General features: G+C 40.8%; 1 protein-coding gene and 1 long non-coding RNA gene across 3 annotated transcripts in view; one reads left to right on the top strand and one right to left on the bottom strand.

Moving 5' to 3' along the window:
* Positions 1 to 15,971, bottom strand: part of wdr36 (WD repeat domain 36) — an 85,083-nt gene extending 69,112 nt beyond the window's left edge. The window contains exons 1-3 of one of the 2 annotated variants that reach the window (XM_073068244.1): positions 15,687 to 15,971; positions 6,308 to 6,335; positions 196 to 296 (exon numbers count right to left, since the gene is read on the bottom strand). In XM_073068244.1, the coding sequence (XP_072924345.1) occupies positions 196 to 296; positions 6,308 to 6,335; positions 15,687 to 15,839 (282 nt within the window). In that variant the 5' untranslated portion in view covers positions 15,840 to 15,971. The remainder of the gene's footprint in view (positions 1 to 195; positions 297 to 6,307; positions 6,336 to 15,686) is intronic. The other variant, XM_073068251.1, reaches the window with a different exon arrangement.
* A 68-nt stretch (positions 15,972 to 16,039) lies between these two features.
* Positions 16,040 to 16,885, top strand: part of LOC140739752 (uncharacterized) — a 108,708-nt gene continuing 107,862 nt past the window's right edge. The window contains exon 1 of the long non-coding RNA XR_012101737.1: positions 16,040 to 16,824. This is a non-coding gene — a long non-coding RNA (uncharacterized lncRNA). The remainder of the gene's footprint in view (positions 16,825 to 16,885) is intronic.

Below are 16,885 nucleotides of genomic sequence, written 5' to 3'. Positions count from 1 at the left end.
ATCACAGGGTTGTATGTGGTGACATCTATGTACTTTGATAAGGAATTTACTTTCACTCACACTGAATAGATTCATGGAAAGAAATTAATGCAATTTAATTTTAGTTCTGATGTTTCAATATCAAAAATAACTTTATGATACCCTGGCACTTCTTAAAGATAATAGTTGAACCCAGTTAACAAACTTCAAACTCACATCTTTGTTTCTAGCAAACGCTTTCACGTGGTTGCTATGAGCTACAAATACAAGCATTCGGTCTGCTGCCAGACAGGTGATATCTTCAGGAAGTGGATTACCTAGAAAGAAAAATATAATGCTTAAGCTGGAATTTTATTAGTGTTAGCCTCTACTGATCGAAGAAATTCATTTCATTACACAAGACAAACTTACTTACAGAAAACCATTTAAACTTATGCAAGTTATAATAATTAATAAAGAAAAATTGAGAATAGACTACCAACAGCTTGTATTTACATAGTGTTCATTACACAAAGCAAAACTCTTCAGGATGCTTTAGAGCATGGCAGGAATAAAATAAAATAGTCATTCAATCGTCCATCCCTATTTTCTAATCAATTGTTGAGACAGTTAGGCATCAACCACATTGACTCTTTAAAGAAGAGATTCCACAGTTTCCAGTAAAATTTTACTAATTACATTTCAGGCTAATCAAAAAAATCTAAGCAAATACTGTAGGAGCTCATTTTACAGGTGATTCTATTTATTTTCCTGCTTCTTCTTCCCCATACTTCAATTGGTAACTTTTAAAAACTGTTCATCCAAAACACCCCGATTGTAACAAAGGACACGTCCAATCGGATTTTCCAAAGATACTGCCTCACTTGGTGGGGGGGGGTTATATCTTTGTATCAGGCTACAATTTGAAAGCAAGATTAAGATTCCTCTCATATGTGGTATCGATATACTTACATATAAATGACCTGGATGAAAATGTAGATGGGCGAGTTATTAAGTTTGCAGATGATACAAAGATTGGTGGTGTTATGGATCGCGTAGATAACTGGCAAAGAATACAGTGGGATTTAGATCAGCTGAAGATATAGGCAGAGAACTGGCAGATGGAGTTTAACCACAAAATGGAGGTGTTGCACCTTGGTAGCTCAAACGTAAAGAGATGGTGCACTGTTAAGGGCAAGATCCTTAATAATGTCAATAAACAGAGTAACCTTGGGGTCCAAGTTCACAGCTTGGGTGGTTAAGAAGGCATATAAAACTCCAGTTAAGCCACAGTTGGAGTACTGAATACAGTTCTGATCATCCCATTACAGGAAAGATGTTGAGGCTTTAGGGAGAGCACAGAAGCTTACCAGAATGCTGTCTGAATTAGAGGGCATGTGCTATAACTAGTGATTTGACAAACGTCTTAAGTCTGTGGTGGGAAAGCTGTTGGAAAAGATTCTTAGAGATAGAATCTATGGGCATTTAGAGAATCATGGTCTGATCAGGGACAATCAGCATGGTTTTATGAAGGGCAGATCATGTTTAACAAGCCTGATAGAGTTCTTTGAGGAGGTGACCAGGCATATAGATGAAGGTAGTGCAGTGGATGTGATCTACATGGATTTTAGTAAAGCATATGACAAGGTACCACACGGTAGACTTATTCAGAAAGTCAGAAGGCATGGGATCCAGGGAAGTTTGACCAGGTGGATTCAGAATTGGCTTGCCTGCAGAAAGCAGAGGGTCGTGGTGGAGGGAGTACATTCAGATTGGAGGGTTGTGACTGGTGGTGTCCCACAAGGATCGGTTCTGGGACCTCTACTTTTCGTGATTTTTATTAACGACTTGGATGTGGGGATAGAAGGGTGGGTTGGCAAGTTTGCAGATGACACAAAGGTTGGTGGTGTTATGAATAGTGTTGAGGATTATCAAAGATTGCAGAGAGACATTGATAGGATGCAGAAGTGGGCTAAGAAGTGGCAGATGGAGTTCAACCCAGAGAAGTGTGAGGTGGTACACTTTGGAAGGACAAACTCCAAGGCAGAGTACAAAGTATATGGCAGGATACTTGGGAGTGTGGAGGAGCAGAGGGTTCTGGGGGTACATGTCCACAGATCCCTGAAAGTTGCCTCACAGGTAGACAGGGTAGTTAAGAAAGCTTATGGAGTGTTAGTTTTCATAAGTCGAGGGATAGAGTTTAAGAGTCGCGTGGTAATGATGCAGCTCTATAAAACTCTGGTTAGGCCACACTTGGAGTACTGTGTCCAGTTCAGGTCGCCTCACTATAGGAAGGATGTGGAAGCATTGGAAAGGGTATAGAAGAGATTTACCAGGCTGCCTGGTTTAGAGAGTATGCATTATGATCAGAGATTAAGGGAGCTAGGGCTTTACTCTCTGGAAAGAAGGAGGATGAGAGGAGACATGATAGAGGTATACAAGATATTAAAAGGAATAGATAGAGTGGACAGACAGCACCTCTTCCCCAGGGCACCACTGCTCAATACAAGAGGACATGGCTTTAAGGTAAGGGGAAGAAAGTTCAAGGGGGATATTAGAGGAAGGTTTTCTACTCAGAGAGTGGTTGGTGCGTGGATTGCACTGACTGAGTCAGTGGTGGAGGCAGATACACTAGTGAAGTTTAAGAGACTACTAGACAGGTATATGGAGGAATTTAAGGTAGAGGGTTATATGGGAGGCAGGGTTTAAGGGTCGGCACAACATTGTAGGCCAAATGGCCTATACTGTGCTGTATTGTTCTATGTTCTAACTTAGGTTGTTCTTTCTAGAGTGGTGGAGGCTGAGGAGAGATCTGACAGAAATCTGTGAGGGGCGTAAACTGAGTGGACAGACAATATCTATTTCCCAGGATTGCAATGTATAATAACATGAGGACATGCATTATAGATGAGGTGTACAATTGTAAAGGAGATGTTGGAGGCAAGTGTGTTTTTTTTTTTAAAAACAGAGTGGTGGGTGCCTGAAATACTTGGGGTGCTGACAGACCCAGATACATGAGGGATTTTTAAGACTATTTAGATAGGCACATGATTGTGAGGAAAATGGAAGGATATGGACATTGTATAGGCACAAGGGGTTACTTTAGTTGGCCATTTGATTAATAACTTATGAGATTTGGCACAACATTGTGGGCCAAAGAGCCTGTTTCTGTGCTGTACTGTTCTATGTTCTACACTGGATACCTATTATTTCAATTTACAGGTCGAGTACACCTTACCCAAAATTCAAAAATCCAAATACATCTGAAAAACTAAATTTTTTGAGTGCTGTCATGATGTGACAAACTGAAAATTTCACAAAGCATTGGGAAGGTAGCCAGGTGATGCGTAGTTGGCCTCACATATGTAATCAAAGTGTGTGTGTGTGTGTGTGTGTGTGTGTGTGTGTGTGTGTGTGTGTGTGTGTGTCTGTGTCTGTGTGTATTATACACACACACACAACCCTGAGATTTATTTTCTTGCAGGCATACTCTGCAAATCCAAGAAACACAATAGGATCAATGAAAGACTGCACTCAACCGGATGGACAAAGAACCAATGTGCAAAAGACAACAAACTGTGCAAATACAAAAGGAGAAAAAGAAATAATAATAAACAGAGAATATGAGATGAAGAGTCCAGGAAAATGAGTCCATAGGTTGTAGGAACAATTCAGTAATGGGGCAAGTGAAGTAAAGGTTTCCGCTCTGGTTCAGGAGCTTGATGGCTGAGGGGTAATAACAGTTCCTGAACTTGGTGGTGTGAGTCCTCTGCCTCCTGTACCTCCTTCATAACGCCAGCAGCGAGAAGAGAGCATGACTTGGGTGGAGGGATTCTCTGATGATCGATGTTGCTTTCTTGTTACGATACTCCATGTAGATGTGCTCAGTGTTGGCAAAGGGCTTTACCCATGATGGATTTGGCCATATCCACTGCTTTTTGTAGGATTTTCTATTTATGGACATTGGTGTTTCCATATCAGGCTGTGATGCAGCCAGTCAATATACTCTCCACTACACACCTATAGAAGCTTGTCAAAGCTTCAGATGTCATGCCGAATCTTTCCAAAATCCTATGGAAGTAGAGACATTGCTGTGCTTTCTTCACAACTGCACTTTTGTATGGGCCCAGGACAGGTCCTCTGAAACGATAACACCAGGCTGTGATGCAGCCAGTCAATATACTCTCCACTACACACCTATAGAAGCTTGTCAAAGCTTCAGATGTCATGCCGAATCTTTCCAAAATCCTATGGAAGTAGAGACATTGCTGTGCTTTCTTCACAACTGCACTTTTGTATGGGCCCAGGACAGGTCCTCTGAAACGATAACACCAAGTAATTTAAATTTGCTGACCTTCTCCACCTCAGATCCCCCAATATGGACTGGGTAATGGGCCTCCGATTTCCTCCTCCTGAAGCCAATAACCAGTGCCTCAGTCTTGCTGACATTGTGTGAGAAGTTGTTGTGGCACCACAGACAGATTTTCAATCTCATGCTGATTTGTCACCACCTTTGATTTGACCTACATCAGCAAACTTAATATGGCACTGGAGCTGCGCTTAGCACCCGGTCATAAGTGTAAAGCAAGTAGAGCAGAGGACCAAGCACTCAACTTTGTGATGCACCTATGCTGATGGAAATTCTAGAGCACATGCTGTTGGCAATCTGAATTGACTGGCAAGTGAGAAAATTAAGGATGCAATTGCACAAGGAGGTACTGAGGCCAAGGTCTTGAAGTTTATTGATTTGTTTTGAGGGGATGGTGGTATTGAATGCTGAGCTGTAGTCAATACAGAGCATCCTGATGCATGTATATTTGCTCTAAAAGTTAACAAAAAACTGCATAAAGGAAAAAAAATAAAGATTCCAAACGTATATTGAAAGAGTGGATTAATCAGCAGAGTGAACATATGTTACTTAATAGTATGCTGATCATGAAACAAGAAAAGACCTATCAATATGAAATGAATATTGAAGGAAATTGTGAATATTCAGCAGACTGTTACAGAAGTTTAAGGAAAGGCACAACATTAAATTTTTTTTTAAAGATTTGTGGTGATAAAGCGAATGCTGATCACAAAGCAGCAGAGAAATTTGTTTATGAGTTTGCCAAGATCGTCACTGATGGAAATCTAACACACTGAATGGCTATATCAGAGCATACAGTATGTGTGATGAACAAGTCAAGACAAAGATTTCTTACTAGTAGCACATACATTCAGAGTCAGAAATTACAGTGATCCCAAGCTATCTGATTATATATTCCAAAATAAGAAAAAAAAACAAAATCTGAAACCTGAAACATTTCCAACCCTAAGCACTTTGGATAGGAAGTACAAAACTTGTATTTTGGTTCAGGACAAGAGAGTGGGTGCCATTTGAGGAATTCTACTGTCACAGGAATCCTGCCAACTACCCTGAGCACTTGTTTTCACCAGGAAATGAAGACCACCAAAAAAAATTATTTGTTTAGTTATGTGCATTTTTTGCTGACCACATTTTCCTATATTGCAAAAATGTCAATATTTTAATACTTAATTAGCAGAAAGTAGTCTGGGACATCAGGAAAATGATAAAAGTCATCTGGTCTTTCTTGCCCTCATTTCTATCCAACAAGTGAAGCCACACAGAATCAGATTTTCACTCTGTTTCTTTTCAATAAATCAGAATAGACCACAAGCAAGTATTATTGATTCTGATTCAGTTTTTAAAATCCGAACACAAGTTCATGAGTGTTGTGTCTATATAAAACCTAAACTGGCATCTGTAGAATCAAATTAACCACAAACTCAAGGGAAAACTGGATATCAATAAATGATTGCAAAGATGAACATGTTACTGGAAGCTAGGGTGACCCATAAAAACTTTGTACATTAACTACACATTTGAAGAAAGCTCCTCGGAGCACAATTGTACTCAATGCCAAGCAAAGAAATGTGAACAATAATCTTGTACATTTGCTTTTGTGGCAGCAGTGGCAGAATCTCCACTGTCACTAAATAATCATAAATCTTTTTTTTTGCATCTGCTATCTGAGAAGATCCTGATGGCATTCTAAGTTTGGACTTATAAACAATTTCATGTGTACATCAATTAAATGAGCACTTCAGGTGTGGACTACAAGGTCCAAAAATACAGAACAAATAACTCGCAGTCAGTTTTTATAATTTTTAAATGGCCTAAATTTCTTGTGTTAATTTTTTAAATTGTTAAATAATAGTCTAAGAGAGATGCAACTTCCCTTTCATTGTAATTACTATAATTGTTATGAATCTGAAGAGTTGTCCATTTATATAGAATGTAAATTATAGCTTTAAAAACAGTAGAGGTAGAAATTTGAATACTTACTAACTGCAACTATTCCAAGTTTTTTCACCTGTGAAACAAAATAATTATTTATATTAAATTAATTTTAAAATGTTAGAAACAATGCCAAGTACTTTCAGCATCTCCGATTTGTTATTAGATACGTTACAACGATTAACTTACTGCGGGTAATAAGGAGTCACACATCAATGTCAACAGTGGTAAGTAATAAGTTAAAATTACCAATGCAACAAGACACACTCAAGAATTTCAAAGTGGAAAATTGTTATTCTGTAAAATGTTCCAAACACATAGAAGGTTATTCAAGGAAATTCATCAGCACTTGTGTTGTAGAGGTAATCAGTGTGGTGACAGGTCCTTCATCCATGCTGACTTGGATACCTACCTGAGCTGGTCATAGTTTTCCTGTCAATCCCCATTTGGCTGTCTTTGACCCATCTCTCTCTAAATCAGGGGTTCCTAACCTGGGGTCTGTGGGCTCCTCAGTTAATGGTAGGAGTTCATGGCATAAAAAATGTTGGGTATCCCTGCTCCAAATCTTACCCATCCATGTACCTGTCCAAATATTTTTTGAACTTAATTGTGTGCACATCTACCACTTCCTATGCCATTTTTCCAAGTACTCAACAACTTCCAGGTGGAAAACATTCTCCTCACATCTCCTCTGATTTTTTTTCCCCTTTCACCTTAAACCTATGCACTCTAGCTTTGGACTCCACCATTCTGGGGGGGAAAAAAAAATCCAACCATCCATGTTATCTCTGACAACAGGTACACCACCAGGTTCATGAACAGTTTTTACCCTAGAACAGGGGTTCCCAATCTGGGGTGCACCCCTAGGGGGCGGCGAGATGGAATTTCAGGGGGTGGGACAAAGAGTGGTTTGTGTCCTTGAGTGACGAGTCACAAGTCATCACTCAGCCAGCTGCCAGTGTGCCTTGAGAAGTGGTAGTAATGTTTGTCCCAAGCACACTCCAGTCTCCCGCTGCCTGAGTCGAGAGAGACGTAAACTCACTCCAGTCTCCCACTGCTCGAGTCAGTGTTGAGGATTCTCATCAGTGTTACCTGAGAAGTTACACCTCAGAGTTGAGGAGTCTCATCAATGTTAGCTAGAAGGTTACATCTCAGAGCTAAAAATCATCTCATAATGCCAAAATCTTTATACATCCCGAATCAACCACCGAGTAATGACTTCGCATTAAAACCAAACCCGCAGACAGTATGTAAGTTATTCAATTATATAATTTTAAAAAGCCGTATTTTGATAAAAAGCAGTTGAAGTCATTCATTCGTATTTGTCTCAATGCATAAAAGAAGTTTTTGTATTTTAAAGGTTTTTTTCTCTTTAAAGGTTTTTTTCTTGAATCGTTGATAATTTTGTATTGTGTTAGTTGAGGAGGTATTATGGTTAGCACCGAGGACTTTGAATCATGTGATGGGAGTTCATATCTCCGGTAATCATCGGAAATAGGTGTGTAAAATCAGTAGAGAGTAGCCTAATAAGTCACGTCGCGTCTCCGTAGCATTTCCGCCTGACAATTTATCTTGGCGTAACCGCAGATAATATCGTAATATAATATTCAAAAGCGTATTTCTCGCGATACTTTGCTATAGATGTGTCTGGTTGAGTAAAGCGGTCATCCCCGACTTAGTCAGATAGTTTTTCTCATATTAGCTCATATTTTTCTCTTTACCCTTAACCCTTCATCATGTCAAAAAGAAGGAAATGGAATGATGACTATGTGTGCTTTGGCTTCATTTGCACAACAGGAAATGATGGCTTGCAAAAACCCCAGTGCATTCTTTGTAGTGTTGTGTTTTCCAACTCAAATCTGAAGCCATCCAAGCTTCAAGAACAAGCATGGCGGAGCTGATGTTGAAGGACATGATGTTGGGTCATTGAAAATCAAGAGCTCATTTTGATTCACAAGGAACTCTTCCAAAATTAGGTTTCATTTCTGTTGAAAAATCACTACTTCTTGCTTCATACCAAGTGGCATATAAAGTGGCCAAATCCAAGAAGCCCCGTACAATTGCCGAAGATCTCATCAAGCCATGTGCACTGGAAATGGCAGCAATTATCCTGGGCAAAGAAGCAAGAAAAAAATTTGAACAGGTGCCCCTATCAAATAAAGTCATTCACAACCGTATCAATGATTTGAGTGAAGATATTTTGGACCAAGTCATCTCAGATGTCAGAGATAGTCCTCTTAAAATCTCTATTCAGTTGGATGAGTCAACTGATGTCTCCAGTTGTAGTCAACTCATCACATTAGTGAGGTATGTCAAAGATGGTGCTGTGAAGGAAGATTTCCTGTTTTGTAAAGATCTGAAAACAAACACAACTGCAAAGGATGTGATGCAGCTGGTGAAAGACTTCTTTGCCAAACATGATTTAGATATCAAAAGTCATTGGCTCTGTGTGCACTGATGGGGCACCTGCAGTGCTTGGAAATAAATCTGGCTTTGCTGCACTGATGAAAAAGGAGATTCCATACCTGCAAGTTACCCATTGTTTTCTTCATCAGCATGCTTTGGCATCAAAAACATTGCCTCCAAATTTGAAGGAAGTCCTTGATACTTGTGTGAAGATCATTAACTGGATCAGGGGGGCGTGCTTTGAACCATCACATCTTCAAATCATTTTGTGAGGATCTGGGAAGTGAGCATTCAGTTCTGCTTTTCCACACAGAAGTCCGTTGGTTGTCACGAGGACAAGCTTTAACCCGCTTCTTTGAACTGCGGGAAGAAATCAAAGTTTTTCTGGAGGAGTGCGAATGTGATCTGGTTGGGGTAATGGAATCACAGGAATTCGCCCAAATGCTGGCTTACTTAGCTGACATTTTCACTCATATGGATGACCCAAGTGTTTCTCTTCAAGGAAAAGGGATAAACATATTGAAGGCATGTGAAAAGTTGAATGCCTTCAAAGAAAAGTTATGTCTTTGACATTGAAGGATGGAAAGAGGCAGTCTCTCAAATTTTCCTTCACTAGAAGAGATGGTTGACGATGCTGGATCCATAACTCCTACTGTGTGTGAAGAAATTGTGGCTCATTTAGAAATGCTGTCAGAATCGTTTGATGGATATTTTGCTGCTGGAGACCTGAAGATTTCAGAAGAATGGGTCATGAATCCATATTCCTACAATTTGGAGAAAATGTCAGATGATGAAGAGCTGAAGGAAGATCTTATTGATTTGCGGACAAATCGAGATCTTGAAATGCAATTTGAAAGCAAGACTTTGGAGGAGTTTTGGTGTGTTCCCAAGACTTGGTGGAAAAGTACTCCGTGTCCTCATTCCATTTGCAACAACATACTTGTGTGAATCTGGATTCAGTTCTCTTTTGTCAATCAAGACAAAATCTAGGAATCGCCTGAATCCACAGGCAGACCTGCAGATCACAGTCAGCAAGGAAGTACCACGTTTTGACAAAATCATGAATGAGAAGCAGGAGCAAAGAAGTCATTGAATTTTATGTTCACAATTGGGATTGATTTTACTGTTTACAATTTTTTCTGAATAAATTAGAATCTAATTGCTCAATTTATATTTGCATTTTATGCACTGAATTAAAAGCTTATTTTTTTTAAGTTCAATTTGTTCACCCGCAGTATTGTATGTGGTTCAAAAATTAGAAATTAGACTTCATCTTCAAATGTGCTATTACTTTTGTAGGGGGTGTGAACATTAATCAAACATTTCCTAGGGGTGTGGGGCATAGGAAAGGTTGGCGACCACTGCCCTAGAACCATCAGAATTCTGAGCCAGTGAATAACTTTACTCATTTCAACTCTGAAATGATTCCACAACCTACAGAGTCACTTCCAAAGACTCTACAGCTCATGTTCTAATTATTATTATTTGTGAACCTATATCCAGAGGATCTAATTTTAATTGTATAATTTGCCTTCTTTTGCCTATTGGCTGTTTATCACTCTTTACTTATGTATAGTTTTTTATAAATTCTAACTATCTTTATTTTCTGATAAATGCCTGCAAGAAAAGGAATCTAAAAGCAGCATATGGTGATATATGTGTACTTTGATAATAAATTTACTTCGACTATTATTTTTTATTTGTAGTTTGTCTTTTTTCCACATTGGTTACTTGTCAGTCTTTGTCTGTTTATAATTTGTTGTAAACTCTATCGCATTTTTTCCTGTAAGAAAATGAATCTCAAGTAGTAGTATATGATAACATACACATAATTCAATAATAAATTTACTTTGAATTATACCCCTCATGATTTTATAAACCTATAGTCTCCTTCAGTGTAGGGAAAACAGCCCAACCTATGCCAACTATCCTCAAACTTTCTAATACTGTGAATCTTTTTTGCACCCTCTTCAGCTTAACCACCTCCTTCCTATGGTATGGTGACCAGAGATGCACACAGTACTCTGTGCAGTCTCACATCTTGTACCATTACCATTATAATGTGACATCCCTCCCAAATGAAGGCCAAATTTCTAACTGCAATGGGACACAGCCACCAATCACATCTTCCCCTCCCCACACCTTTCTGCTTTCCACAGGGAACAATTTCTCCATGACTCCCAGATTTGTTCATCTCCATCACCCACTCCTCCCCATACCTTGGCACTCCCTCCTGAAATTAGATGGGGTGCTCTACTTGTCCCTACACCTCCTCGATCACAACCATCCAGGGATCCAAACAGCTCTTCCAGGTCAGACAAATATTCACATGCTGGGTTTTGACCCCAATCATCAACAATTACTTTCACAGATGCCACTCAACTGAGTTGCTCAAAAGTTCACACACACCTCCTTCAACATAATCTTGGTAGTGGTTTTCCTTACATAAACAAAGACCCAAACACAGACAAGGTTTCAGATTTCTAGATCATTGGGACCTCTTCTGGGGCAGGTGGGACCTGTACAAGAGAGACGGGTTACACCTGAACTACAAGGGGACCAATATACTTGCAGGAAGGTTTGCTAGTGCTATTGGGGAGGATTTAAACTAGATTTGCAGGGGGATGGGAACTAGAGTGCCAGAGCAGATAGTGGAACGGGGTAAAAATAAATGATGTTAATTGTTCATGCAAAGTCACAAATAGTAAGGTTGTGTGTGGTGGTGGTAATCTTCTGAGGTGTGTATATTTCAATGCAAGGAGTATTGTGGGAAAGGCAGACGAGCTGAGGGCCTGGATTGACACGTGGAATTATGATATCAAAGCCATTACTGAAACTTGGCTACAGGAGGGGCAGGACTGGCAGTTCAATGTTCCAGGGTTCCAATGTTTCAGACGTGATAGAGGCAGAGGGATGAAGGGTGGGGGGGGGGGGGGGGTGGCTTTGCTTGTCAGGGAAAATATTACAGCAGTGCTTCAGCAGGACAGATTAGAGGGCTTGTCTACTGAGGCCATATGGGTGGAGCTGAGAAACAGGAAAGGTATGACCACATTAATAGGGTTGACCACCCAATAGTCAGCGAGAATTGGAGGAGCAAATCTGCAGAGAGATAACAGATAACTGTAGGAGACAGAAAGTTGTGATTGTAGGGGATTTTAATTTTCCACATATTGATTGGGACTCCCATACTGTTAAAGGTCTAGATGGGTTAGAGTTTGTAAAATGTGTTCAGGAAAGCTTTCTAAATCAATATATAGATGTACCAACTAGGGAAGATGTAATATTAGATCTCCTATTAGGAAATGAGTTAGGGCAGGGGACGGAATTGTGTGTAGGGGAACACTTTGGTTCCAGTGATCATAACGCCATTAGTTTCAACTTGATCATCGATAAAGATAGATCTGGTCCTCGGGTTGAAGTTCTAAACTGGAAAAAGGCCAAATTTGAAGAAATGAGAAAGGATCTAAAAAGCGAAGATTTGGAAAGGTTGTTCTCTGGCAAGGATGTGATTGGTAAGTGGGAGGCCTTCAAAGCAGAAATTTTGAGAGTGCAGTTTGTATGTTCCTGTCAGGGTTAAAGGCAAAATGAATAAGAATAAGGAACAAACATGAGGAAATCTGCAGATGCTGGAAATTCAAACAACACACACAAAATGCTGGTGGAACACAGCAGGCCAGGCAGCATCTATAGGGAGAAGCGCTGTCGACATTTCGGGCCGAGACCCTTCGTCAGGACTAAAGAATAAGGAACTTTGGTTCTCGAGGGATATTGGAACTCTGATAATGAAGAGAGAGATGTATAACATGTATAGGCAACAGGGAGGAAATAAGATGCTTGAGGAGTATAAGAAGAGTAAGAAAATACTTAAGAAAGAAATCAGGAGGGCTAAAAGAAGACATGAGTTTGCTTTGGCAGTCAGGGTGAAGGACAATCCTAAGAGCTTCTACAGGTATGTTAATAGCAAAAGGATAGTAAGGGATAAAATTGGTCCTCTTGAAGATCAGAGTGGTCGGCTATGTATGGAACCAAAAGAAATGGGAGAGATATTAAATGGGTTTTTTGCATCTGTATTTACTAAGGAAACTGGAATGGAGTCTATGGAAACAAGGCAAACAAGTAGGGAGGTCATGGAACTTACACAGATTAAAGAGAAGGAGGTGCTTGCTGTCTTGAGGCAAATCAGAGTAGATAAATCCCCAGGACCTGACAGGGTATTCCATCGGACCTTGAAGGAGACTAGTGTTGAAATTGCAGGGGCCCTGGCAGAAATATTTAAAATGTCGATATCCACGGGTCAGGTGCCGGAGGATCGTAGGATAGCTCATGTAGTTCCGTTGTTTAAAAAAGACTCAAAAAGTAAGCCGGGAAATTATAGGCCAGTAAGTTTGTCATCGGTAGTAGGTAAATTATTGTAAGGAATACTACGAGATAGGATCTACAAGTATTTGGATAGACAGGGACTTATTAGAAAAAGTCAGCATGGCTTTGTGCGTGGTAGGTCATATTTAACCAATCTATTAGAGTTTTTCGAGGAAGTTACCAGGAAAGTGGATGAAGGGAAGGCAGTGGATGTTGTATACATGGACTTCAGTGAGGCCTTTGACAAGGTCCCACATGAGAGGTTAGTTAGGAAGATTCAGTCGCTAGGTATACATGGAGAGGTAGTAAATTGGATTAGCCATTGGCTCAATGGAAGAAGCCAGAGTGGTAGTGGAGGATTGCTTCTCTGAGTGGAGGCCTGTGACTAGTGGTATGCCACAGGGATCAGTGCTGGGTCCATTGTTACTTGTCATCTATATCAATGATCTGGATGATAATGTGGCAAATTGGATCAGCAAATTTGCTGATGATACAAAGAATGGAGGTGTAGTGGACAGTGAGGAAGGTTTTCAAAGCTTGCAGAGGGATTTGGACCAGTTGGAGGAATGGGCTGAAAAATGGCAGATGGAGTTTAATGCGGACAAGTGTGAGGTATTGCACTTCGGAAGGTCAAACCAAGGTAGAACATACAAGGTGAATGGTAGGACACTGAGGAATGCAGTAGAGCAGAGGGATCTGGGAGTACAGATATATAATTCCCTAAAAGTGGCGTCACAAGTAAAGAGAGCTTTTGGTACATTGGCCTTTATAAATCAAAGTATTGAGTATAAGAGTTGAAATGTAATGGTGGGGTTGTATAAGACATTGGTGAAACTGAATTTGGAGTATTGTGTGCAGTTTTGGTCACATAATTACAGGAAGGATATTAATAAGGTTGAAAGAGTGCAGAGAAGGTTTACAAGGATGTTGCCGGGACTTGAGAAACTGAGTTACAGAGAAAGATTGAATAAGTTAGGACTTTATTCCCTGGAGCGTAGGAGAATGAGGGGTGATTTGATAGAGGTGTATAAAATTATGATGGGTATAGATAGAGTGAATGCAAGCAGGCTTTTTCCACTGAGGCTAGGGGAGAAAAAAACCCAGAGGACACGGGTTAAGGGGGAAAAGTTTAAAGGGAACTTTCTCCCTAGGCCTCCTGTCCCATGATCCTTTCCCTTCTCCAGCTCTGTATCCCTTTTGCCAATCACCTTTCTGGCTCTCAGCTTCACCCCACCCCCTTCAGTCTTCTCCTATCATTTCGCATTTTCCCCTCCCCCTCCTACTTTCAAATCTCTTACTATCTTTCCTTTCAGTTAGCCCTGACGAAGGGTCTCGGCCCGAAACGTCGACAGTGCTTCTCCTTATAGATGCTGCCTGGCCTGCTGTGTTCCACCAGCATTTTGTGTGTGTTGCTTAGGGGAACATTAGGAGCACCTCTTCACGCAGAGTGGTGGGAGTGTGGAATGAGCTGCCAGATGAAGTGGTAAATGTGGGCTCACTTTTAACATTTAAGAAAAACTTGGACAGGTACATGGATGAGAGGTGTATGGAGGGATCTGGTCCAGGTGCAGGTCAGTGGGACGAGGCAGAAAAAGGGTTCAACACAGCCAAGAATGGCCAAAAGACCTGTTTCTGTGCTGTAATGTTCTATGATTCTATAGTTCTACTGTTTTTCATAAAACTGCCCTCTTTGCAATGACCACCTTGAGCTCCTGGTCAAACTACTTCAGTTTTCCTCTCCAGTCACACACTTCATTTTCTGTCTTCTCCACTACCAGGATGAGTACAAGTGCAAACTAAAAGACCAGCACCACATGTTTCACCAAGGTAATCCACAGCCCAATGTACAAATATTGATTTTTCCAATTTAATGTAACTAAACTCACCATGCTCCTTTCGCTCTTATTCTGTTCTCCTCCTAACACCCCTCCTGGTTCCAACCACCAATAACACTTGCCCATCCCTTCCTCACCCAATTCCAGTTATTACCTACCAGTTACTGTCTTTACCTCTCTAGCTCCACTTCCTTTGCTCCCACAGGTGCTGTTTGACACACTGAATAGTTTATTTATTGAGAGACACGGATCAGGCTTCTCTGGCCCTTTGAACTGTGCCACCCAGCAATCCCCGATTTAAACCTAGACTAGTCATGGGCCAGTTTGTAATAACCAATTCTCCTACCAGCTGGTACTTCTTTTGGCATGTGGGAGGAAACCAGAGTACCAGGAGGTCACGGGGAGAACACAGAAACTCAATTTAAGGTTTAAGAATTCGCTCAAAGCCACCTCTTTTAAAAAAATGCAATGCCCCTTCTGACTCTTGAGAAGCCCTTACTTAGTCCATGATTTAAAATGAAGAAGCATCATTCAGAATGACACGTTTAAAGCTAATACAAACAGAAGGGCACTAGATCCCTTTTCGGGAGTGTACTAGCTATTACCACACAAGACCGTGCCCTGTCCCACCTGTGCAAAATTCTGAGGTCCCCCCCCCCCTCCCCACCGGCTTTCATAAGCACTTAAGAATCCACAACAACGATGTGTAAGTCAGTCATCGTCGACTCTCAAAGAAAGTGAAAATAAGCAGGTAATGCACAGGGGGCAACATTACTCAGATCGTGCAGGTGGGTAACGCAGAGACAAAGCAAGGCAACATTACTCACATTGTAGGTATGAAAACTTGCCCCTACGGCCGTGACCAGGTAAAACTCCCGGTGCCGCTGGTGGAACCGCACCACGTGCGGGACATGATTGCAGTGGAGCGCGAGCGCCCGGTAACTGCTAAAAATATTGCTGCCGCCGCCGCCAGAGGACATCCCGCTGCCCGACAGAAGACCGGGAAGGAAGTATCCTAAATATATATATATATCAGCCTCAGCTCACCGACTGCCAAATCCTTCCACCACAATCACGTGCAGCACATTAAATCTTCCTCACCACAACATCGTTGCGCCTGCCGGTATGGTGTCACACGCCTAACATTCCTCCCCTCACCCTTCCTTCCTGTTCGCACAAATCAGTTCCGGGCCTGCAAAACCAAAACCTTGCAATAATCGAACTCAAATGTAAAGAAACTACTTCAAGAACAATCAAAATGATCTTTAGAAACGAAGTACACAAACCACATATAGAGAAGGGGATCTAAAATTATTTCAGTTCTGATCTGGACGTTATAAAGCAACGCTAAGTCATACAAGAGATTCTGCAAATGCTGGGAATGCTGTAAATGTAGGAAATTTGCCGGTCAGTCGCCAGCTTTGGAAAGAAATAAACAAGCAACGTTTCGGGCAGACACCCTTCATCAGGACTCCATAACACCGTAAATAAATATCAATTTAAGATTGGGCTGTCAAAAATCAGATTTACGCGGTTAAACTTGTATTGCCGAAACACCTGGAGCTGCCAAAAGTACATCTTGTTTATTCAAGGATCTTCTTGTATTGCACAGATTTATAAAAAGACACACATTTGAAATACCCCATTTAGTGGTGTCAAACATTAGCAAACATACTGATAAAACCATAAGACAGACATAGGAGCAAAACCAGGGCATTCCTACTCCACCATTACATCATGGCTGATTTATTGCCCTCCTCAGCCTCTCCACATCTACTCTATTTATGCATCTACAATATTTGATAGGTTTCAAGAAAATCCCCTGCCTCATTGTTCTAAGCTCCAGTGAGTACAGGCCCAGAACCATCAAGCACTCCTCCTATGTTAACTCTTTCATTCTCGTGAACGACCTTTGGACCTTATCCAATGCCAGCACCTCTTTCCTTAGACAAGGGACCCAAAACTGTAAGTATGATTTGACCAATGCCTTAGAAAGACACAACATCCTTGTTCTTATATTCTAGTC

This window comes from Hemitrygon akajei, chromosome 2 (genome assembly GCF_048418815.1).
Source record: "Hemitrygon akajei chromosome 2, sHemAka1.3, whole genome shotgun sequence".
Classification (NCBI taxonomy): Eukaryota; Metazoa; Chordata; class Chondrichthyes; order Myliobatiformes; family Dasyatidae; genus Hemitrygon; species Hemitrygon akajei.
This window is presented reverse-complemented; position numbering and strand designations above follow the sequence as displayed.